This window comes from Herpailurus yagouaroundi, unplaced genomic scaffold, assembly GCF_014898765.1.
Source record: "Herpailurus yagouaroundi ecotype Mexico unplaced genomic scaffold, PumYag 199, whole genome shotgun sequence".
In the NCBI taxonomy this organism is placed as follows: domain Eukaryota; kingdom Metazoa; phylum Chordata; class Mammalia; order Carnivora; family Felidae; genus Herpailurus; species Herpailurus yagouaroundi.
In genome coordinates this window covers 6,445,174-6,471,317 of record NW_024412430.1, presented here as the reverse complement: position 1 = coordinate 6,471,317, position 26,144 = coordinate 6,445,174, and the positions used below count along the sequence as shown (strand labels likewise).

Here is a 26,144-nt window from a genome sequence, read left to right as displayed (position 1 = left end):
TCAAATTCCGACCTCAGAGAATAATCCTCCCTTTCTCATGCTTTGGAGAGATGTGAGTAAAGAAATCGTACTAGGGCATGGTAATGAACCATCTTTCAAATGACTTTTCTATCAATCTTCTTTTCAAAGGGTAATAAAGTGATGATTATTTCTAGGCAGTTTCTGGGAACTTATCATCTCATTTCAATTGTCACCAGTAAGAAGGACTGCACTCTGTATCACAACGGTGATAAGGGCAAGAACTGGTGGAAAATTCAATAGACAAGGTGTAGGTTGTTAAAAGCTATTTCCTGGAAAATTAAAACAGAGAGAGATCAAAAGGATTGTGTTGGGTCTTAAGGAATTGGTAATCATTCCCTTCTAGATTAAAAATGCAAATCTGATTTATTACCTAGTGAATGAAATCCATGATCATTTGCAGGTTTTATTATTTCTTTCAATAAATAATGTCAAAAGCTCATAATGTGCCATGTTTAGTGCTAGATGCTGGTGACCATCGGAGAAAGACAACAAACCATGACAGGGGCTTCTGTGTCATGACTTCTAGAACCTTAGTGATCCATCTCATCTAAAACAGTAACACACAACCACCACCAAGAAAATACAATTGTGTTTTAAACATTCAGTGAATGGTTGTTTAGGAAGTCTTAGTCACCTAGAACTTGTTTTGCACAGCCACAGAAAATAGTAACAGGGTGAGGAACACCCAAAACTATATCTGATCTCATTCCCCCAGAGCACTCAGAGGCTTTAAGATGTCATGGGCAGAAGTCACTCCAGGAACACACAGCCTCGCTGAAAGGAAAACATGTACATAGGGTACCTGCAGGAAGGATTCCTGGGAACCTGGCTGCCTCTCCGATCCCCTGATTCAGATCCCATCTGTGACATGGGCTTTGTGCTCATGTGAGAATTGGGCAGTTCATTTTTCCTCAGTGGTTCCTGAAACCAGCCCTAGCCAGGTCTTCTTGCTTTCCCCAATTCTCTTATACAAGTCAGACCTACACCCACTGTCAGATGAAACATGGGACACATCACCGCCTCCAACATTCCCCCCAGAAGTCTTTTTGTTTTTGTTTTTGTTTTTTAGTATTAACCAGAAATCCCAACTTGGTTCCAAAGGGGAAAAAAAAAAACAAACAAACAGAAAGAAACATGACACATAAAGCTTTTTAAGGGTGAAGAAATGCTCTGTTCATTGCATCCTCGTCACTCACACAGTACAGAGAAGGCACTTAGTAAATATCTGTTGAATAAAACTGACCGAATGAATGAATGAATATCCACCCTTCTGTGATCATGAATTGCTCAAAAGTCATGACTGTCACATCGGTATTTGCATGCAAGCAGTCCTACAGTGATCTTTGCCCAGCATTTCATCTTTTTAAGATATTATTCTGGTGATTTTTCTGAAAAAAAAAAAAAAAAAGGAAGGGAAGGGAAGGGAAGGGAAGGGAAGGGAAGGGAAGGGAAGGGAAGAAAATGAGAGAGGAGGGGAGGGGAGGGAAGGGAAGAGCATAACAGAAATTTGAAATCAAAATGCATTTGTTTTCAAGTTCCATTCCAGATAACAAATATTTGACCAATCAATGCCTGCCTCTTTCCACAGTTGAACACAGCACTGAGGTACTCGTAGATCCCTTACTGATTTTCAGAATAGGGTAAAGCAGGTAAGCTCTGAAAAAAGCGTGAACATTTTATCCCCATTGACAATCAAGAAACCACCCAATCTCCTGCCCACCGCCACTCTCAAGACCAGAGTAAAATGGGTAGAAATTAGTCCTTTGCAAGCCACACAAGAATCGTGTGTTGTGTCTACAACCCTTGGCAACCTGAATGTGTAGCTCTCCAGCCCTGAATGCCTGGGAAACTTTTCCCCTGAAGCATAACCTAGAAATGCAGGCATGTCAGTTAAAAAGCAAACCAGCTAATGTAAGGGCTAGAGATAAAGAGGAGTTGACATTTTCCAAACTCTCCATTCCCTCCTTGTGTAAAAAGCTCATGCTAGTTCTGAGGTGGGGTGACCCCGATCAGTACAACAGCGTGATGGCTGATCCCCCAAAGGCTCTGTGCAGTGCAGTGTCCTGGCAGCCTTCCTTTGAGCCTCTGAAACTGATACCATGTTCTCGGGCCATACTTTAAATGTACACTGTGGCCCTCTATAAGCCACCAGCACTCTGCACTGGGACGAAGCAAACACCTTCGAAGTGCGTTTTCAGTCAGAAACATCATCTTTCCCCCGAGGACCTGACGGAGTAACTTAGCCCGTAATATTATATACGAAGCTTTGGAAAAGGGAGTCATGTTTTAGAGGTTGGCTTAGCCAACTCTAACTGACGGTACTCCTGAGCTTAAGGGAAGGGAAAATTTTTCTTGGCAATTTCTACTTCTACATATCCCTGTTCCCCTTTAAAAAAAAAAAAAAAATGAAGAAGGATGCAGGAGCATTTGTTTCAGATTTCCCTTTTCCTTACTTTGAGAGGAAACTGAAGTGTCCAGGCATCGTGTGATTCACTGACAAAACCTCAGCCCCATCTAGATTTCACCAGGATCCTAACTTTTTTAACCGGTGAGACTGCGCGGGAGTGTGCTCCAGTCTATGCAAATACACCCATTCCACCGTTTTCCTTGTGGTTGCTCTTCAAAGCCCTACGCTTCAGGAAAGGAGAGAGGAGAAGTCAAATGCCTTTTTAATGTGCGTGTCCCTACAGAAACACAACGTGTGGGTGAGGTAATGAATCGCGGTGGGGGCTAGAGTCGGCATACACAGTGCAGCGAGGAAATAAATTAAATTCATCTCCCTGGTCCTTCAGTGCCCACCGTCCTGCTCCAAGGGTTCTAAGCAACCGGCTAAAGCAATGAGGTATGAAGGACCAGCATCCCCAGGGGCTCGTCCGAGTGTCTTCCTTCCCAACTACAGGAGGATGAACACGTGCAAAGCACTGCACACACAGGGCAGCATCCAGGGGAGCCCAGCCATCTACACCAATGAGGTCTTGAGGCAGGACAACACTTGAGGCTCGGAAGGCACGTCTCCAGGAGGGCCGCGGGGTAAGGCCGTCCTGACAGAGGCTCCGGTGTCATGGATGTTCCTCCGGTCGGTCTTTGTTCCCACAGAGTCCACCGAAGGGAGGGCAAGTACTGGTGTCCTCTTGCCTCTCCTTCCCCTTTTTCACAGTCGTGTGAGGTCTTCTGGAGAATTCCCACCCCCTTCCCTCGCCGGAGGCCCCTCGGCTGGTTCTATTTTGGTATCAAGTCCCAAAGTGGAATTTAGCCTTCCAGGGGAATAGTCATTTCTTTTTAAATCTGCAAGGAAAGCAATTAAGACAGTTATAGGGGGACCCTCGAGAAGGTAGTGTTCACACGGATGAATTGAACTTCAGGTCTGGCCACGTGCTCAGAAAGGACCCTGCCTCCTCAGGTCACAGATACGTGAAACTCGCACCCCCCACCATGTCCAAACCACCCCCCCTCCCGCCGTGTCCACGTGTCAGTCTAACTCCCCAGTGCTGTCTTAGGTTTGCGTTCACTGGGGCAAGTGAAGAAAGATTTGGTTGCTGGATTCAATATGCAGCACCCTAGAAGGCACGGCCTGGATGGAGTTAAACGAGGCCAACCTGGAAACAGGGCATTTTCGTTGCTGAATGGTGTGCAGGACCAGGGAGCTCAGCCAAAAAGGTAGACTTGAGATTTCAGTGCTCAGTGTTCTACGACAAAGCTGTCTGTAGATTTGATGCTGCCTGGGAAGGCTTCATCCAGTTACTGGATCCTATGCTCCCTAGAGCCTCCTTCTTCCATTTGAAAAAGAAATTATTGGGGCGCCTGGGTGGCTCAGTCGGTAAAGCATCCAACTTCGGCTCAGGTCACGATCTCACGGTGTGTGAGTTTGAGCCCCGCGTTGAGCTGTGTGCTGACAGCTCGGAGGAGCCTGGAGCCTGCTTCCGATTCTGGGTCTCCCTCTCTCTCTCTGCCCCTCCCCCACTCGTGCTCTGTCTCAAAAATAAACATTAAAAAAAAAAAAGAAAAGGAAATTATCAAAAGAAAGCACTGATAGGAGTGTAATCTCTAGGGAGAAGCTTATGGAGGAGGGTGGGCTTTTGGTGTTTATGTAGCATTTACTGCTGTATTGATTAAGATTAACCTTAAATATGTACTCCTTACTTTCCTTTTTAATGTTATGTGGGGATTATCTGGACATAAAATGAATACATATTTTAGTTTATTGATAACCAGCACTTATGGAACATATGCATATATTACTTCGATCCTCACATCAATTTTATGAGCTATGTGCTATTATACTCAGTTTGTGGATGAGAAAATCAAGGCCCAAGGTCACATAGCTAGTAAAAAGCATTACTGGGATATGAGCTCAACCTATCTGGCTCTGAATTCTATGCTCTTACATACTATCTTAAATTACTTTTCCTTTAAAAAAAAAAAAAGTAAATCATAATCAAGGCCAAAGAAAAATCACCTGTAATTCTATTTTCCTAACTAAGACTTTTTTATACTCATATTACCAAATGTCTGAATACATGAGGGTACTCCTTATTTCCACTGAAATGTGTTAACTAAGGTTTTGAAAGAAAACAAATATTAAGCCTAGAATTGGAAGAATTACTGAATGACTCAAAACACACCATGGTGGGTTTAAAAAAAAAAAACAATCTCAACCTTAATTATGCAGAAGAGCCAACTGGACTCCAGGACAGAAGCAGTGAGTTATGTCTCTGGTCTCCTGTTCTCTTAGCCGATCAGATGCAGTCCCCGTGTCTGCCAGAGAGAGGAGGCCACTGGGGAGCGTGGCCACCATGCTGTGAACTGATCTCTTTGCTCAAGTCTGCCGTGTGGCTGTGAGACAGAATCCCGAGCAGCTACAAGATGAGAGTGACAGCCCCCCTCCCTGCTGTTCCAGTCTGATCTCTCCCCCGACCCAACCATCCGTCACCCCTGGCTGCCAGGCTATTTCCCACTGGAACTAGAAGCCTGATCCCAATCCCAGTCTTCTGCCATGCCATGCCATGCCTACACGAGCTTCTCAACCTCCTACCTCTACCTCCAACGAGATTCCAAGTTGCCCTTCTTTGTTGTAAATTGACACCTACTCCACCCTAAGCTACGATGGATGATGATGATCTTTTACCAATTTCCAATTCAGGGCATGCTCACTTATTCTAAGGCAGGAAGGACTACTCCGCTTAAAATATGTGAGATGCCAGTCTAAGGACAAGTTTGGTATGACCTAAGGAAAAGAGGGAACAAGCTGAGACAGACATGAAGCATCCCTTCTGAGATCAAAGAAAAGAATTTGACAGAGTAGGACTGCCAGTCTGGAGGACACAGACCTCCTGCTGCTTGCTTTTCTGTTAAGAATATTTTTCTATGGAGGGGCGCCTGGGTGGCGCAGTCGGTTAAGCGTCCGACTTCAGCCAGGTCACGATCTCGCGGTCCGTGAGTTCGAGCCCCGCGTCAGGCTCTGGGCTGACGGCTCGGAGCCTGGAGCCTGTTTCCGATTCTGTGTCTCCCTCTCTCTCTGCCCCTCCCCCGTTCATGCTCTGTCTCTCTCTGTCCCAAAAATAAATAAACGTTGAAAAAAAAAAATAAAAAAAAATAAAAGAATATTTTTCTATGGAGACTATGTCAGTTTTGGACAAAGTGTGCCATATTATCAAATCAACTTTTTAAAAATACACGTTGCAATATATGTTTAACGTGGCCGGTTTTTGTAGTGAAAAGCACTATTTTAATTGACAACTGTTGTTTCCCTAGATACTCCACGGTCCCGAGCGTCCAGTGGGTAAATAAGGATTGAAATCCTGTGGACACCACACAGGACTCAAAGAGGGAGGGGTCGGGGGAGACCTGCCTCAGTTCAATTTTACCCCAATTAAGTTGGTAAACCTTTCCCCCTGGAGAGACTGTGACAAGTATTGGGCCCAATGTTGTTTTATCACATTTTGGCAGAACCTGAAGTAAATCCCTGTCCTTTTAATCCCTTCAGAGACTTGAAAGATTTGCAGTCAGAAAGTCAGGACTCGACTGTGAATGAGATAAAAATGTGATTGAGATTTTCGACTCCATCCCAGGTTACAAAGGATGTTGTTCTAGGAGAGATTTACTAAGAGAGAAATAGAATTGTTCGGAGCATACCCGGGAGTTTGAGCTTCCGGCAGCAGGAGTTGCAACGATGTTTTGCAATGAAGTTTCTAATTGCATCTTCCCCTAAATTGGCTGGTCCAAACACCATTCCTCTTGATCTAGAGGAAATATCAGAATATCAATGAGATCACAGTGAAGGAAAAGGGCTCAGCTAGGATTCTCTGAGATACCGAACAGTATCCCGTAGTAACCCAGTAAACTTGAAGGAGCCCACAAAGAATAGAGCACTTTGGGGAAGCAACAATGTTAGGTTTGCAAATTTAAAATTCAAATGCACTTAAATCTTTGTACCCAACTCCAAGACCTACTGTGAAACTCATTTCAACGCTAATCTGATAGAAGAAGAGTGAATTTTCTATGTACCGCATTAAAACAAAATACAGTGAGACCCTTTTTTAATGCCTATGGGGTGAGAGTGAGTGACATTCGTGACCAAATGTTCTACTCAAATACTCGAAAGGTGAGGTACAAAGTAAAATAAACGTACTATGGGAACACACCTTCTGAAAAGATCCATAAACATTGTTTCAAACCCAAATGCTTTTCTGAAAATAATTGATATCCTCAAAAATAAACGCCTGACAAGACCCTACTTCCAGCACTCACGGCGCTTCGGACAGATGGATTTTATCCTGCAAACTGCTATAGCTGGGCTCTTTGTGGAAAGACAAGACCACAGGGAGGCATTGGCTTTGTGGAAGTGAACTACGTCCGCTAATTGTAGGTGACAAAATTACAGACAGAACCAGCGTAGATGAGGCACCTTCTGAATACTCCATAAAGCAGATCCCTGGCAGATTCCAGCCTCAAAGTTTGTCCATGATAAGGTCACAGACAACGATTTCTTTAGGCGGATGCTCTGCACACCGTGAAACAGAGTACACCAGGAGCACATCCAAAGCAACTTTAGGGAAGCTAACACTTTAATGACATGCAGAGTGGAAACGGCACATTTTAAAATCTGAACTCAATTACCACTCTTAAATGCCACGTCTTAAGGAAAAAAGAAAAGCAAACTATCACAAAAGGAAACAATAAACTCCGCTTCTAAGGAATGTGGTTTTTCAAAAAGGGACGTGGTGTAAAAAAACTTTTTTTTCCATCTGAGTATTGAAACATTTATCTCAATTTCCACTTCCTTTTGGCAGAACAACAGTAGCTGCTCTGAAGATGTGCCAAGCTCAGAATGAGGGCTGATGTCAGTTTGATCTCAGATTGCCTCGTTGCTCTGAGGCTGGGAGGTGGAGGAAATCTCTTGGGAAGACAACGTGAACAGACACCCAGGATTAACTTTCCTGGTCACTCGATTGCCCTCACAAAGTGCGGCTCTGGTGGTATTTACCCGGCTGCGTAAGCTACCTCTAGTTAACTATTCCTCTTTTTCAGTACATCTGGTGAAATCAAATGTGGGAGAAAGAAAAAAGAAAAAGTAGAATCGCTCGATATTTTGTACCAAATCTCTTACGATGCCAATAGAGTGAAAAATGAAAGTGTTATTTCAGTCATTCCTCGTATATTCTGTCAAGCGGGACCCTGTTGGGAATACTTCATTCTTGGATTCCTTACTGCCATTCCTTTCCTCCCAGTAAAGCAGAACGCACCCCTGCCCACTTAGGGATGTAACATTGATTCTCAGATAAAAGCTTTAAGCTAAACAATTTCCCTCCATGAGCTTTGTGAAAGTTAACGCAAAAGAATCAAAGTTACTCTAAAATGCCTGTATGAGGGGTCTGGCCACTCCCTGTACAGAGGAGAGGGGAAGGGGGTCGTAGAAACATTCACATGCATCTGTTGCATGTACAATCCTACCGCATGCCGACAGCCTTGAGGTCTTGGCAAAGTTTAAAAACAGCAGCAACAACAACAACAAACTGTTTTCCAGATCTTTCACAGCCCAGCAAAAGCAAGTGGTAGTTTGGTTCCACAAGTGAGAGAATGCCAATTAGCACCATGTACACACAGATTTAGTAAAGAACATCTAATGACCACCGTCGTCATTTCGGACTTGTCAAATGCCCCAAGCCATCAAGGCAGTGAGTAGAAAACAATCCCTAACTGCCAATGACTGAGGCAGCCTCCAGTGAGGCTTGGTGACCCCCAGGAAGCACACCAAGTGGCCAGACAGGCTTCGGGGGAGAAGCCCCCTGACTGTGCTCTCACATGCGCAAGTCTGGCGAGAAAGCAGAGACAAGAGGCACTATAGAGTAGAAGCCGTACCACAAAAAATCTTCTCCTTTGGTAGAGGGTTTTTCCCTTTCATTGGCCCCTCATCCTCGTAGGCAAGTTAAGCGTCTTCACCAGGCTTTAGCTTTCTCATTTGGGAATGGGAAGGAGGACGCCTACTTCCAAGGTTGTTGTGTAGGGCAAAGCAAGCGTCACGTGAAGGCACTTGCTTCAACAGGCACTTCTCAAACTTCCAGTTCCACCAAATCGCCTGCAGATCTTGTCAAAGTTCAGACTCTGATTTGGTAGCTCTAGGGAGGGTCGTGAGGGTTTGCATGTCTGACCACCTCCCAGGTGCTGCTGTCACTGGGCTGTGGCAGGTTGGTCACACAAGGCGCTCAAAAACGTGTGCCTCGTTGAACCAATTACACGCGACTTGCCACCACTGTGAGAAAATAGTTACCTTCACCAGGAAAACCCACTGCACCCAAAATGAGGTAACCCCACCAAACCAGGCAGGCTACAGTGACACCATCCGATCAGTTTCCAAAGTTCCTACCTTCAAGTCATAAACAATAGAGTCTGCCATAAGACAAGAGGTCCCTACCCCTGGTTGCCCAGCAGAATCACATAGGTGACTTCTCAAAAAATACAAACATCAGGACTCCATCCCCATAAATTTTGATTTGATACTCATTCTGAGAAACATTTTTTTTTTTTTTTTTTTAGTTTCCTAAGTGACCTTAATAGAAACCGAGACACCCTGGCCTACAGAATGCAATTAAATACTCAACTGTCAAGTGGGATAATATAAGCTTCTTAAATTCTAGAAGTTGGAAATATTCAGGTCACTTTAAATGACATACATATCAAGGTCAAAAATGTAATAGATGATGAAGTATACATAAACTTGGTTCATTCTTTATGCAAAAAGTTTTTCACTGCAAACTTATCAAGGAAGTACTATGTATAGTACAAGGTCCGTACTCTAAACCCTTGGGCACATGGTGCTATGGAAGAAATAATATCCTAAAATAATATCTGCTAAAATAAAAAATAATAAAGCCTTTATCTGTACCCTAAAGGTTACAATATGCATTCTATGCTCAAATATCATAGAAACTGTATGCATAGGAGCATTATGGATGACCTTTATCTTCTCTAACTCACCTAGTCCAAAGAAATAGCTAAAACACTTTTAGATGAACCTCTTGGCATAGATGCCCTACACATGAGAATATATTTAGAGTAAATAGTTGAGGGGGAAAAAATAGCACATTAAAGCAACAAATGTTTACAATATGAGTGTTATGGGAGAGAGGTAAAAATTTCAGGTGTTATTGTATGAAGACTGACCACATAGATCATTTCATACCTATTTTCTTCAACCCAGGGGCCAAGTACAGACATTTAGGACAACTGAGAGGTCAAGCTACCATATGCTAGCAGTTCTCAAAGTGTCGTCTCCAGGCCAGCAGCATCAGAATCGTCTGGAAACTTGTTACCTTATTTGACCTCACCCCAAACCCACTGAATCACAACCAGCTCTCCTGGTGATTGATTGTGAGGGAAGCTCATGTTTGGGAAGCACTGTTGTCGGCCATTTTGATCAGTCCTTAACCATTTTGATCAAAGTCCCTTTGATCACCTTTAACAGAAGAATAAAACCTCAGACCCTCCGCTGCCAAACTTTCCCCAAAGCCTACTTCTGGGACCAAATGCCCATGGGAATTCAAAGGACAGGCACATGACTCATTCTTCTGTGGAATTTAAACTGCATCCCTGAATTTAGTCAGTCTGATGCTTCATATTTAAGCCTTGTTTTCTTGGCCTCTTGTAGATTTGCTGTGACTGAATAGCACACTCGATGCCTTTCAATTTATAGGCATGTGATCGAAGACGTGACATGCAGTGAGTCCAATGAGAAGACAACAACGAAATCTTTGCTTCTCCTATGACACTAACTGTTTTCGTGTCAAAGCCTATAGAAGCTGAACCTACCCATATTTCTCTTTTGTTTGGGCCACCAGAAAACTCAGAGTTAAATTTGCATTGGTTACGGCATTGGTCTTTATATTTTCCATTTATGTGTATTAACTCCAAATTTCATCTTATTTCCATATGTTCTTTTTGTTCCCATTTCCTAAGTTCTGCATTAAAAAAAAAAAATCTTATGGTATTAGACAGAGGTAGATATAGATAGATATATATCCAATACAGATATCCAGCTTCTATGAAAACATAAGCTGCCTCAAAATCTTTCTAGGAGCTAGGCAAGATATATAAATGTTTAAAAATTATTTTGATAAAACCATGTACAATGTGTTAAGTGCGATTTTCAAAATGAGAACATCATAAATTAACTTACTGTTTGTCTTCAGGTTTTATAACAGATGGATCAGTCAAATTTTCCCCAACACCTCCAAAGAAAAAAGAAAATGCATTTAGCAAATGGGGATTTCACTTCCTCAGAAACTCAAGAAAACAATAACCAGAATCTTAATTTCTTTCTTTAAACTTGCATTCACCCTGTAGTAAGTTCAACATTATGTGAATTAAATGTACCGTAAAAACTGTCCAGGTGGGCTTGAAAATTTTAGTAAATTCACTGTCTCCCGCAACGCCCTCTGTTATGCTATTATAAACTTTGAGGCCACAAATGAATGTCTTAGCGGTGTGTTCACAGTTACTGATGGTGGTATCCATCATTCATTTACCATTTGTCTATACTAGACATTCTAATGATATTTTCTCTAATTCTCAGCTACCATAAAGGGAAAGCATGAGCATCCTCACAGCCTCATTTTGCCAATAAGTAGATTGATGTTCGAGACGATGAAGCAATTTGTCAGAGTCTGCACAGTTCACGAGTGATGATGACAGGATTCGAATTGAGCTAAAGCCTGTGTCCCTCACATGAGGCCACGGTCTCTGTAGGTGGAGTCCGTCAGTGCTCGGCAGGGCACCAGGTGCTGTGTGGTTCTGCAGATACAACCACTGCTCCATCAAAGGCACCCGTTAAATGCTATATACGCAGCATTTATATCCAGTAGAATATACATGCTCCCAAATTCTTGATCTGGATGTTGGTTACACATATGTCTCGGTTGTGAAAATTCCTTGAAAGATATGCTTATGTCGTGTGCACTTTTCTGAAATGGTTTTCTTCAGTAAAATTTACTTTTTAAAAAACTGACACCAAAGCATAAAAGATAGCCTAAGTGTAATTTCGTGCTAACACTGATCAAAACGGCAACTGACACTCAGAGTGACTCTGTTACAAAATGGGTGAGGGGGCGCCTGGGTGGCTCAGATGGTTAAGTGTCCAACTTCAGCTCAGGTCGTGATCCCGTGGTTCATGGGTTCAAGCCCCATGTCGGGCTCTGCTGACAGCCTGGAGCCTGGAACCTGCTTCAGATTCTGTGCCTCCCTCTCTCTCTACCCCTCCCCCCGCTCACACTCTGTGTCTCTCTCTCTCTCTCTGAAAATAATAAACATTAAAAAAAATTTTTAAAGGGTGAGGGAGATGTTTCTGATGGTAGTAATATTTGCCATGCTGGGTATGTTTTACCATATGTTAAATCTTTCACAAGAAAATGTAACCCTTATAGTTTATAGGTCTTTCCTCCAAGAAACTGACTTCCTTAGGAAAATAACCTGTTTTTGGAGTTTCCAAGCATTTTTGTGTCAGGACCCTCTTTGCCAGACTGGGGAAACAAAACGGATTCCCTTCTCAGAATAACGTTTTAAAATGCATAATTTAAATACATAAGATTACAGAGGAAACCAATGATACTGAAATACAGTCATCGAAATATCTGTTTAAATTATGCTGCAATACATGTGCTTCTTTATTAACACATTAAATAACAGAATCTAGTGCAAGTCTATAACTACCGTAACATCAAGTAATACATAGTAGAACAGTGTTTTGAGATATCTGCCAACATCATAAAGTGCTATGTTAATATCGGTAATTGCGATTGCAAACAGTCATGGGTACTCCTAATACCACTGTGGTTTGTGGTCTCCATTATAATCAAAGGAAATGATGAATTTCAGTTGTAGGTTAGTGAAAATAATAGTGTAATTTGTTGTCTCATCAAAGTTCACAGACCCTCTGAATTTTCTTTAAGAGCCTCTGGCTTAGAATCTCTTTGTACACTGGTTTTGTACAGGGAAAGTAACAGTAAGGCTGAAACTCAGGCTCAAGGGGAAGTGTGTAAAATGTGATGTGCTCGGTCTTTGTTCTTTTTAAAGAAAAAGTCATAGGAAGCTCTTTATACCTTTTCTTATTATAGATACAAGAACGAACAGCCTAGAGAGGCCCTGCTTTTCTAATGATGTAGTACATCAACAGAACAACAGACAGAAAGTGCGAATACCATCAACAGAGACTAAAGGCTACGGATCCTTTTCATGTTTAAGCTCAGACCTAACTTTAAGCCTGAACCTTTCTAGCAATGACAAAAGCTTTAGGCTGATGGCTGAGGAAACTGTAAATTTAAGCTGCGAATATGCAGAGTACTTAAAGAGGTCATATAGATGGGAGAAAAGGAGGTTTATAGGGGAGAAAACGTCTTATCAAAATCACATCGGCTCTAGTTTACTTTAAACCTTATTGCGTGTTAGATAGGCAGGAGTCAAAGGGATTGGGTCCCACTCATGGGCTCTGTCGTCTTCTAGTTATGTGACCTGAACACCTTCTCTAATCTCTCTGAATCTCAATGTTCTCATCTGAAAGTGTGCAGAATAATGGGCCTCATCTTACACACTTACTGAGGATTCAGTAAACTATTGTATACAAGCTGCTTAGCAAAGTGACCCAGAGAAAGCTAAAACATGCCAACTGCTATTTTTATTATCTTTTTTCTATCAAGACCTCTTGTGAAGTAAAACTGTATTTTCTTACCACTGGTAAAATCATGTTCTGATGATCTCATTTACCTAATGAATAAATTCCACAAGGAGAAGGAGAGTGGAATTTCCACAAACCTTTATATCCCTAAATCCAGTCTGATGATTCAAAGTGTAACTACTAAATACATACTTTGGGGCCTTCCAATGGCAGAAGGGACGTTCTAGTGAGTGAGAAAATATGGAAGAAAACTAGCCATTTCAACGTCCAAAAATCCCAATCGCACGTGTTTACCGAACTTTAATAGGGTAAATGCCCATGTGCACGTAGTACGCAGCATGGCCTTGTGAGAAACCCAGACACATACATTCTGATCCCAACCACGTTGGGATACATTGCTGAGCTTCTACATCTTGGAAATAAGTTACCTTCTTTATAACAGCAGGATTCATTGACAGTGTTAATGTAAATGCTTACTTTGCAAAGTGCTTTGCTGAATATAAAAACCTATACTTCCAAAGTTCTTTGAAAAATATAATGAGTTTTAAAAAAAAGAATGCTCGGGGCGCCTGGGTGGCTCAGTCGGTTAGGCAGCCGACTTCGGCTCAGGTCATGATCTCACGGTCCGTGAGTTCGAGCCCCGCGTCGGGCTCTGTGCTGACAGCTCAGAGCCTGGAGCCTCTTTCGGATTCTGTGTCTCCCTCTCTCTGACGCTCCCCCGTTCATGCTCTGTCTCTGTCTCAAAAATAAATAAACGTTAAAAAATTTTAAAAATAAAAAAAATAAAAAATAAAAAAAGAATGCTCTAGACCACTGTAATTTGAAGTATCATTGTTTTTCATTGCTATTGCTGGGGATTAAATGTTGGATTTCACATCTAATGATGATGAGGCAGGCCTTCATATGTAGGATTTTTAAATGGAAAGAAACTGGAAAACTACAGTATAATTGCAAGTGATCAGAAATTGGTCAAGCCTTGGGCCACCTGGGTGGCTCAGTCGGCTGGCCGTCTGACTTTGGCTCAGGACATGATCTCACGGTTCATGAGTTTGAGCTCCACATTGGGCTCACTGCTATCAAACCTATCAGCACAGAGCCAGCTTCAGATCCTCTGTCTCCCTCTCTCTTTCCCTCCTCTGCTTGCACTCTCCCAAAAATAAACAAATATTAGAAAGAAGGAAAGAAAGAAAGAAAAAAAGAAAGAGAGAAAGAGAGAAAGAAAGGAAGAAAAAGAAATTGGTCAAGCCTTTCCTTAGAGTTCGGCATCCAAGCCCAGTGTGGCAACTCCTGGGTTAGTGATTGGCACTCCTTTGGAAGAAAGTAGAAAAGAGAAGAGAAAAAGAAAAACTGCCAGAGTGTTCCTCATTCCTTCTTTCTCCCAAAGCAATAGGGAGCCACAGCAAGCTGATGACAATTCACTTCCATTTAAAAAAATGTTTTTATGTTTATTTATTTTTGAAACAGAGAGAAACAGAGCATGAGTGGGGAAGGGGCAGAGAGAGAGGGAGACACAGAACCCGAAGCAGACTCCAGGCTCTGAGCTGTCAGCTCGAGCCCACCAATCATGAGATCATGACCTGAGCCGAAATCAGACACTTAACCAACTGAGCCATCCGGACGCCCTGATTCGCTTCCATTTTAAAAAGCCAAACAGAGATTTGGAGTGCCTGGGTAGCTCAGTCGGTTAAGCGTCCGAATCTTGATTTTCAGCTCAGGTCATGATCTCACGGCTGGTGAGTCATTGGGCTCCATGCTAACAGCACAGAGCCTGCTTGGGATTCTCTGTCTCTGCACACACACTCATGCATACACTCTCTATCAAACAAAACAAAACAAAACAAAACATAGGTAAGAAATAAATAAACAAATACATAAATATAAAGAGTCACACAGAGATTACTACTAACAACAATAAATGACATTACTGAGGACTCACTGTGTGTCAAGAACTTGCCTCATTTCAGCTCCTTAACATAAGGGGTTAACAATGAGTTAAGTGCATAATATTATCTCTCCCATTGCAAATGAGGAAAGTGGGACTCAAGGTGGCTGCCCCCTGGTCACACAGCTAATTCATGGTGAAGCCAGGAGTCAGACCCTAACACTGTCGACCTAGGGCTCTTTCTCCAAACTGCTGCGAGTAGGTCTCTCAATCTCTACCCACTCCGAACCCATGTGAACAAGGTACCATCATCTCTCCAAAGACTACAATACTAACCAATCAAATATGAAACTGAACCAAAAACCATTAAGGTATTCTAAGAATACATATATTCTCCCCATTTCTCCTTTCCAACTTGGTGTGGATTAAATATCATAATGCATGAAGTCTTTACCCAAGTGCCTGACGGAAAATAAATACTTAGTAGATGTCAGCTGCTGGTAGTAGTAATGTAACTGCTTATAGTGACTATTATAGGACTCATATTCTTCCATAAATTCAGGCCTCCCCAACTGACCAAAACTCTCCAATAAGTATCTCAATTTCTTCATGCTTGTTCTATGATGTCCACTCTCCTCTTCTTTGAAGGTCAGTGTTTTGACATCGTTTATTTGGAGTGGCCTAGTTCTGCAATTCACATAATTGCCCAGTAAAAGAATAAAGTTAATTCCATTTCCCCCCCAAGACTATCAACGCAGCATTTGTTCTGTTTAATGTCACTTTGGATTACTTGGAGACATAAAAATCCCCAAACATAAACATCATTAAAGAAAAACCTATTCAAGTGGAATACAAAACACACTAAAGAGTCATCATTAATTCCTTAAAGTTTTTCTTTGGTTGTTTTTTTTTTTTGTTGTTTGTTTGTTTTTGTTTTTTCTTTTTAAACAACTCCACCCAAAACTCAAAGCAGAGACACTCAAATACAGATGAAAACAATCAACCTCTCTTCAACATGAGCTACAAAAGCAGATGCCTTGGGCACCAGCATGCTGAGTTTACATGGATCACGTACTTGCTGGTTTAAAAGCTGAATCATGTTGACTGTTTTAACTTTTGTTTATATTGCTTCCTAAAATATTGTGTTTGAGGGTTAGAAATATAACTCAACTCTGCAAACAGTACAGATCTGAAAAGACAGCAGGACTTATGTGTACTTTAAAAAGTCTATACACATCCTTGAGCACATGGTACAAATTTCAGTCAAAATGTATTGGATGTTGCTCACGATGCCTCAGGATTATTTATCTTGACTGTGCCCAGCCTCCAAGCCTGGCTTCCGGTGCAGAATCCCAGGATTGGAGAGGTGGGGAAGTCAGAGAGCACAAGGGATAAGCCCAATCTGTTTAAATGAACCATAACATGGTTATGTCCTCTGAAACTCGTAAAGAAACAAAAGACAGTACCATGAGAAGAAAAGAACATAGATGGTCAAAACAGCTTCAGTCTGCATCCTGGCTCCCTCTTTAGGAGCTGTGCAACTTTGCGCAAGTTATTTAAACTTTTTGGGCCTATCAGGTCATGATCTCATGGTTCGTGAGTTCAAGCCCCACGTCAGGCTCTGCGATGGCAGCACAGAGCCTGCTTGGGATTCTCTCTCCCTCTCTGTGCCCTTCCCCACTCATGCTGTCTCTAACTCTCTCAAAATAAATAAGTAAAAATTTAACATTTATAAACCTCCTGGGCCTAAATTCCCCATAATATCTACCTTGAAGTGCTGCTTCTAGGATTAAGTCAGATAACTTCTATGAAATTTCCTGGACTAAATCCCCTATTTAAAACCAAAGCCCCAGTGAGTGAGCCCAAGGACTAAACTTTGACCTTAATACATATTTTGTTCTGTGTCTGCAAGGAAAGCCTGCTGGAAATACTCAGTTTTGTGCTGCAGGATTTTAAGTCACACGGGAGGCTGACAGTGGAGAGACTCGCTGATCAGAGGCTTCCATTAAATATGAGTGCACTGTGTCGCCTCTCTCAGACTGAGTTTGTACTTTCATGAACTGTCATATCAAGGTACACAGCAAAGAGAGCAAGGGAAACTATAAACTACTAAAGCACTGAGCTCAAAATCATGAAAAATGCCCCCAGAAATTACTTTCCTGTGTGTACAAACACATGTCTAAGTGCTGTTATGAATGTTACGTCCCAGCCATAAAGCCATAAAACTAGAAAATTTGGTACAAAATTCATTCCCCGTTGAGATCAAAGTTTCAGACGTACTTAAATTTTAGGCAGCTAATCATCAGCCTATATTTTTCTCTGGAGCTAAATGGGAAGCAACATAGTAGGGGCTCATGATCACCACTGTCCAAAGTCTCTGAAATAAATGGTCCTACCTCCCTTCAAAGCCAGGTAGGGCAACTCAATACATTGTCCATCCCGGTTCTTGCAAGATTTCTTGGGACACCTGCCTGCTTTCTCACCCTTTGCACAGTTTCACAAATAATAAATACACTCAGAAAATTGATATCATCTTTCACTGTTCAAATCAAGGGGAAGAAAGCATACACTATCAGGGAATGTCTCCACTGAAAGACCTTAACTGTGGCTTTGAGCAAAGAAAGAGCCAGGGTCAAATGTAGCTGACAACGAGATGCAGAAAGGCTCCCTGGTCAATGGTTCCTGAACTGTGCCTCATGCTTGTTTTATCAAGTCCTCGGCGATCAATCACCTTGCAGATCTAAAACCAGCAGCTCTCCCCGGGTATACTCATAGGTCCAGTGAGAGAAAGCCAACAACAGCTCCTCCAAGGTGTTGCTGGGGGCAATTTCATCACCATTGTTATTGTTGTACTTCCGGAACTCTCCCGTCATATACTTCTCAATGGTCAACCACTGGTTAGCTGAATGGCAGTAGATTAAGAAAACTTCCAGAAACCTGTGAGGGTGAAAAGGAGGCCAGTGAGTCCCCACAAGGCAGCAAAGGTGAAACTCACGTTACCAGACAGTCAGCAGCAGGGAAGATTATCTAACTCTCGCTCGAGGCAGCCTCAATGAACATGCCCTTGCCTTTCTGTGGCAGGGACAGAATGCAAAGATTGAGAGATTTTCCCATGCCGACCGACCTCTCTTCTCTTTGAGGAAACCTTCCAAATCCCTTATGAGTACTGGACTCAACTTTTTTTTTTGCCATGCTCTATAGAGGTCCTTATAAACGAAATAATAAAACTTGACCATAATCCCCAGCACCGAATTATGATCCGTCTCGCTAACGCAAGCGTCTTGAGACACTCAAGCAAAAGTAACAAGATTTCATTCTCATAAAGTTCCCTAATTTCTCTAAGATATTAGGGGAAGAAACTGCTTAAAATAGAAAGGTTTTTCTTCCATAATATTCCCAGACCTTAGTAACGACATCTAGGGTCTCCCTGTTTCATGTAACTGAGAAGTTAGTCATGGTCTCTGCCTGAACTTCTGTCTTCCACTCACATAACTTCAGTGTTTAAGCCAAGATATTCCTGGGACACCTAACTTTCTTTTTACCAGTCTCTGGGACTGTAGAAGGAATAACCCAAAAAGAAGATTGTGGAGAACTACCCTGTGGGTCTGGCATTTCTCATGACTAACAGGGCTCAGAAGAAATTGAGAGAAGTTCCTATTTAAAATGAAGGACTGGGGCGCCCTTATTCCCTATACTCACCTTGGCATGTAGGGAATGGTTTGTGGTTTCACTTGGTTGAAAGTATAGATAAGCTTTTGAGCAGCTCTTTGTTGTTGAATTTCCTACAAAATTGGGAGCATTGACAAAAATATTAGTTTGCTATCATATGCATGCTGATCAATGATCACAGAAACACTCAAGGCCTCCCCAGTGTGATTTTTGGCCTCATTCAGCTCCAACCACACTCTATTCCAAAAGGAAAAGCTCTACAAAACAAAAATAATGAAATGCCACCACTTCCGGAACAGAACTTCCAGGCTGTCCTCTGGGTTGAGGACAACGGTCTCCAATCAGGCTGTAGCCAGAACGCCACCCTTTGACCTATCCAGCTGGGCTCTGGGTGTCGGACTTACCCTGAGGCAAAGATGAAGCACAGTACTCTCCTGGAAGATTCTGTGCCATGACCGCACAACCTCAGGTAGAAAGGACTTCACGATGAAAACCTGCCCTGGCCGGAGAACATCATCCTCGGACCAGGTGCTGACGACCCTCATGGCTTTGCGGAGCCCGCCGCCCATCTCCTCTCGGGACAGCACCTGGATCATTGCGGCTCTCCCTCGCTGGGACCAAGAAGACATGCTTTTCCCAAGATTCAAAGGGGAACTCTCCTCCAGCCTGTAGACAGTTACCTCTTCTCCTGCTACAAAAAGAAGTACAGGTGAGAAGCTCAGTGGTAGCTCGTGTCTGACAGGGACGGCGTCCCAAATAACAACTCAGAATTCATTCCGTTTCCCAATGAACAGAACAGAATGGGAATTTCACCTCTGCAGGAACAAGTACAGAACAGAAGCATGGATTTTGGCCACATTATTGTCTCATAAAGGCCAGGGGTAGAGAGAGGGAGGGAGGAGGAAGGGACAAAGCATTGGCTGATATGTAAGAATTAAATTGTTCTTATTATAAACTGCAACCAGACAAAACGAAAAGCAAAGTAGCAGAGCTATGCTTCTTTTGTTAAATACAAATACTTCCAAAGAGATAGTTTAATCCTGTGTTTTCATTACCATCCCCTTTAAAGCCTTATTAGATTTTTTCCCTAATTCCCCCTTCCATGACATTTTAATACTAAAAATACACTGTGTGTATGTACATGTACTGATACATGCATGTACTGTACGTGTGTGTGTGTGTTTGTGTGTGTGTGTGTATATATACGTATATACGTATATATATAATGGCATGTACATACAATATATACATAGAAATATACATACATATATACATACATATACAGATATATACAGATATAGAGATAGAGATACCCATGCTTTATACATAAAAAGAAGTTTCTGCTCCCTTAGGGGTGATGTTACCCCCACTGAGAACTCATGGTTTAAACACAGCTAGAGTTAGCACCAAGGTCATATCCCAGAGCCTCCCCCTCCTTCCTTTGTGCCCTTAGACAAGTTCCTGAAAGCCTCACTTTCCTCAGCAGTAAAATGATGGTGAAAATAATGCTCACCTCACTGGGTGGCTGTAAAGATTAAATATGTTAACTTCACTAACGTGAACTAGAACCTCAGATACCAACTCAACCCACTTAATAGATTTTAGACACAAAATGCTCTTTATAACTGCTAGATAACTTCCACTTTTAATGGAACCTAATACAGTGTTCCTGTATTAGGAATCCTAGACTCCACCTAATACAGTGTTTAATGCTTCATAACAGAAGGAACATATTCTAGACACAGTTTCTGCCCAACCTGTGTTTGATTTTCTCCTTATACCTCTGCTTTAAATGCCCATTTTGTTTTGTTTTGTTTTGTTGCTAACACGATACTGATTTACCAAGAAAGGAATCTATTTACTCACTCTTGCATTGAATTGCTTACCAAAAAAAAATATGTCTAGGTAATTCTTATTCAATACTCAATAAATAATTCGAATACTTATTGTTGGTACCCAGATAAACGCCACTGACGGTCTCTTTAGACTTCTAAACACTTAAATACGTAGAGGATTTAGAGCAGAGCTTCTAAGTTGCAGAACTAGTCATGGAGTCATGAGGAAGGAGAAGGCTTTTGCGTCCCTGATCAGAAGCCACCTGATCTGTCCCCATATGAAGAGAACTAAGATCTAGGACAGAGTTGTTACATTGTCAGCTGGCTGGACAGCAAGACTCGTGCTAGTCTTGGCTTAATGAGAGCTTGTTTTTCCTTACTACTTCAGCCTTTAAAAGTGACATTTACTCTCTGAGCTAAGAGCAATTAGTTTACACGAAACAAAACAAACAAGAAAACAATACGCAAAGCATTTCCCTTCAGATGCCTGTTAGTTTTTACCGTATTGACATTTATCTCTTTCTTCTGGGTTTATTACACATGGTCGGATGGTTCTTTTCTCTCCTTCTTCCAGCCTTACGTCAGTGAATGCCAGGTGCAACATTATTGCTTTTTTCCCAACTGCTGTTCATTATCGGTCCCATCCCTACAGCATTAGATTTTGACCCTAGATGCTGGCTAGGCAGTTAACAAGAATTTCCGTTTTAGGAAATTAGTCTCACTAAACCGCAACCACTAGCAAAGCAAAATCTTCAGCTAAAACGATGCAAAATGGTTTCTGCTTCTCAGATGTTACGCCTCTGCCCTGGCATGGCCTCAAGAAGGTAGAAATGGCACTCACCAAACAGTTGGATTGGTGTAAATGGTATAGTCTGAGAAAGCCTCATTAAATTATTCCTTTCAATGGCTGCAAACAAAAAGAGATTTACTATTTTAAGTATGCGTCAGTGGATTGAATGCACAGCAAGCCTCCCCCACATCAATCTACTCATATAACACAGAAAATGTTCATTTCAAAGACCCCTCACTTTTGCTCTCATCAAAAATATTATCCACAACCCAGTTTTAAAAAGAAACTATGCCTTCAACAGGAAGTATACCCCAGTCTTACGAACTATATGAGATTACATAACATCGTCCGAGGTAGGGCTATCACTTCCACTCTCCCGAACATCAAATCAGAGACTAATCCATACATATGTGGAACTTTCCTTTAGAGAGCATTCTGTGGTCTTCCTTCTCTGGTCGGTCTTTTCCAGAGCAAATCTAATGCACAGTGGACTGTGGGGACATCTACTGTTGACTTTGCACAGTTCACCTTCTTTTCCCAGAGAGAACTGAAGACCAGTTTTAATTAGAAGCAAGTGATCTGCATTTTCCTGTTAAGAGCCGTATCCTAACAGATCAGAGTCAATATGAGTTCCAGTATTCTTCACCAGACTTTCTAGAGTTGACAGCTGGAGTCAAAATATTGGATTATTACTGCTGAGCTGAAAGACCCAGTTATAAGAGCCTAGAATGTGGAGTCTGGAATCCACTGAAACACTATTCACTACAGAGGAGAATTTAGGAAAAGGCAGTCTATTAGTGGACCTTGAACACATGACCTTGATATGATAGTAACGGTAACTGTCACACCAATAAACTCTCACTCATGTGCTGAGCTGTGTAAAAAAGACTGTGTAAAAGGCTTGCCTGTGTATCATCTCATCCAATGCTGACAGCAATGACATGCAGAAGACCAACCAATGGCACAAGTCCAGTTGGTTGTTACATCGCTTTGCATTTCAAAGTGTTTCCCTCTTAATTCTTACTAGCCCTTTGGCAGATTGTTCCTCAGGAAGGGCAAGTACAATTATTCCCACTCTGAAAGAAAGACAACTGAAGCACTGTGAAGCAATGTTGCTTATGAGAGTCAAGACCCTTGACATCTTGTTTAATAACATCCTTGTAAGGTGTCTTTGTTGAACTTACTCAGTGGGGTTGGCATTCATTCAGTGGTTATGTTCACTTGAGAGCCAGGGAGGGTATAAAATCCTCCTTCAAAGAGCTAGTTTTAGGCCCCATCCAAAATATGGAGATCTCTGGCTTCAGACTTGTAAGGACTTTTTAAATCTCAAGGTCACCCTTCTCCTTCACCATTTGGAACTTGCAAATACAGACAAAAATGCTCTTTAACTCCATATTCTCTTATATCCTAACAACTTGTTTTCCCAAGTAAATGGCAAGATAAGAAATCTGAATGCTCTTCTCATGAGAGTGAATAACACCTTGTTGGGAGTTGTATCAATACTTCAAAATTCATCAATACTCCTGTTCACGAGTGCAGAATCACAGACGTTTAGCTCAGTTGACATGTCTAGGTGCACGTGTCCTACCTGAATAATGATGGTGAGGCTCTTGAGGGCTTTTTAAGGAGGCTGAGATTTCTGAAATTGTAGAGAAGATTGGCATTTTAATTACGTGGCTGGTGATAAATACATGCTTATGAATATATTGCCTTCAGAGTTATTATTGAACAGGTTAATCACAATGGCTTCTCAGTCTTTGAGAAAGATGGCCTAATATCCTTTAACCACATTATTGGGCATGGTATCCTGACAGCTTCCAATCATCAATGTAATATCTCCAAACATGTTTATATAGGGAATTGGAGAAAGACAGGTAATATTAGCCTCAAAGATGTATTTCCTCTGAACCAATTACACCTCTGGGTTGTGGAAGACACTCAGCTGCCCATCACACTTCATGACATCCCCAGAGCACAATTCTCTGAGCTCCCACCAAGATGCAGTGCCCATATAAAGACATTATTAATACCAAGTTATTAGCAGTCCACTTCACTGACCTAAAATGACAACAAACTGATGAAAACAAATTAAGAGGCATACACCAGAAACAAAGAAGTGGGTGGAGAACACGATGCCAAGGGACTTCTTTGTTGGGAACACCTCCCGCAAGTTTAACTGGTTCCCTTCTACCTTCTCAAGTCCTAAATTACAAGGCTCTAGAGAAATCCTTTGCAACAGTTTTGCCATTTCATAAAATTAAAATTAAACTGGAGAACTTTAGTCTCACGGTGGCAACTTCTTTATACCTAGTAGAGTAAGCAGCATAATGAGCCCAATTTCACAGATCTCTCTGGCTTCTTGTTGCTGGATAAGGAAAGGAACAAAAATCCCTTCCTTTGGGGGTGCTTAGTAAAAAGTAACATCAGCAAAGAAAAGACTTTCTTTCTTTCTCAGTTCACTCAATAATAAAAATTAAAAAGTGTTCAGCTGCCACTATAGGTCATGCTGGGCAAGACAGATGTGAATAAGTTATGGCTTCTGCCCTTGAAAAAAGAAACTGTGAAATACTGAGAGCAAAAGACATGTAAACTATGGTCACAACACGGTTGGCTAAGTAACGTAATAGAGGTGTATACAGAGACTTATGGAACCTTCATAGACAAGCAATGTGATACTCTTTTTTTTTGAGAGAGAGAGAGAGAGAGAAAGGGAATGCAAGTGGGGGAGAGGGGCAGAGGGAGAGAGAGAGAGCAAATCACGCTCAGCACGGAGCCTGATACGGGCTTGATCCCACAACCCTGAGACCATGACCTGAGCCAAAATCAGAAGTCAGACACTCAAGCGACTGAGCCACCCAGGAGCTCCTCGATGTGATATTCTTTTTTTGATTTAATTTTTAAATTTATTTTGAGAGGGAGAGAGCACACACGGGTGAGGGAGGGACAGACAGAGAGAGAGAGAGAGAGAGAGAGAGAGAGAGAGAGAATCCCAAGCAGGCTCCACACTATCAGCATGGGGCCCTTTGCGGGGCTCGAACTCACAAACCATAAGGCAATGACCTGGGCTGAAACGAAGTCAGACACTTAACCGACTGAGCCACCCAGGCATGCCAATGTGATATTCTTCAAGAGTATGGACATCTGAATCTGAGAAAGCTGAGTTTCAGTTCTGGCTCCACCATTTAAGGAACTGTGGGAAGGAACTGTTCACATTCATTCAAAACATATTTATTCTACACCTACCATGTGCTTGAGAGAGGAGCAGTAAAAACAAAAAAAACAACAACAACAACAACAACAACAAAAAGAAACAAAAACAAAAGAAAAAGAAAAAACAGGTAAAATCTCTGGCTACATTCTAGTAAAAGGAAAATAAATAAACAAGTAAATACATAGTGCATACAGTATTACATACATTCAAGCTACAGGGTTAGAAAGTGTGGGAGACAGGGAGGCTATTATTTTAAGGGTGGCAAAGGCAAGGCCTCTGTGGTAAGGTAAAATGTGAGCAGAGACGTGAAGGAAGAGAGGGATAGTCATATGGCAAAACGAAAAATATTCCAGGTAGAGGCGACAGCAAGTGCAAATGCCCAGAAGCAGGACCATAGGGAATGTGGCCAGAGTGGACTGTGCTGAGAGGAAACGGGTTTGGAGAGTGGGAGGAGGAGCAGCAGATCAGTAGGGCCTTGTAGAGCCTGTTTGGACTTCGAGTTTACAGAGTGTGATGAGATGCCATTGGAGCAGAAGAGTGACTTGATTAGAATCTCAGTTTATTTATTTTTTTTTTTTAATTTTTTTTTTCAACGTTTATTTATTTTTGGGACACAGAGAGACAGAGCATGAACGGGGGAGGGGCAGAGAGAGAGGGAGACACAGAATCGGAAACAGGCTCCAGGCTCCGAGCCATCAGCCCAGAGCCTGACGCGGGGCTCGAACTCACAGACCGCGAGATCGTGACCTGGCTGAAGTCGGACGCTTAACCGACTGCGCCACCCAGGCGCCCCTAGAATCTCAGTTTAAAAGAGTTATTCTGGCTACACTCTGGAAATTGACTGTCAGAGAGCAATAGTTTGGAGGCCATCCTGTAACCCAGGATCAAGATGAAGACCGGTACGTGGGGATAGCAAAGTGATCAGATTCTTGATACACTTTGGGGGATGGGTTGGAAGCGGGGGTGTGGGAAAACAGGAGTGAAATACGATGGTGAGACTTTGACCTCAGCAACTGGAAGGATGGAGTTGTCATTTCCAGAGATGAGTGAGGAAGGAGAGAGTGCATTTTTGCCTGAGAGGTCTTCTAGATGCTCAAGTGGAGGGGTGCATAGGAAGGTGGTCATATTCTATGTGGCAGAAATGTTGACCTAAAGAATGAACTTGAGCCTGGAAATTTGGATGAGGGCCAGGCTGTCGAAAGCACTGAGAAGGACTAAGGAATTTGCAGCCAATCCTGTAGGTAACGGGAAGTCCCTGGAAGCTTCGACATAAGTGACGGTTCATCTTTCAGAAGGTAATTCCAGGGTGAACACGGGAAGGTGCAAAGGGAGAGAAACCACCAGCATGCTAACATGAAATAAAGGGCAAAACTTTTTTACTTAGGAAAATAAATGTTAGAGGCTGTAAGGCAGAAGCAGTGGGGTAGGGCAAAACAGACACCTTCTAAGGATGGGGGGAGGGAGGTGGGGGTAGTACGGAGTTAGAAAACAAAGTTGATGGCTAAGAGGAGTGGGCTGGGAAAGGCAGTATACATGAGTAAGAGGCCCAGTTTGGGCAAAGGAAGAGTAAGTGA

General features: G+C 42.2%; 1 protein-coding gene across 4 annotated transcripts in view; it reads right to left on the bottom strand.

The window, feature by feature from the left end:
- Positions 1-1,156: 1,156 nt before the first annotated feature.
- Positions 1,157-26,144, bottom strand: part of TRPM6 (transient receptor potential cation channel subfamily M member 6) — a 173,801-nt gene continuing 148,813 nt past the window's right edge. For all 4 annotated transcript variants that reach the window (XM_040449336.1, XM_040449334.1, XM_040449337.1 and 1 more), the window contains 8 exons: positions 22,948-22,998; positions 21,411-21,476; positions 19,139-19,425; positions 18,765-18,847; positions 17,797-18,002; positions 10,694-10,745; positions 6,154-6,260; positions 1,157-3,306 (listed from right to left, as the gene is read on the bottom strand). In XM_040449336.1, the coding sequence (XP_040305270.1) occupies positions 3,173-3,306; positions 6,154-6,260; positions 10,694-10,745; positions 17,797-18,002; positions 18,765-18,847; positions 19,139-19,425; positions 21,411-21,476; positions 22,948-22,998 (986 nt within the window). In that variant the 3' untranslated portion in view covers positions 1,157-3,172. The remainder of the gene's footprint in view (positions 3,307-6,153; positions 6,261-10,693; positions 10,746-17,796; positions 18,003-18,764; positions 18,848-19,138; positions 19,426-21,410; positions 21,477-22,947; positions 22,999-26,144) is intronic.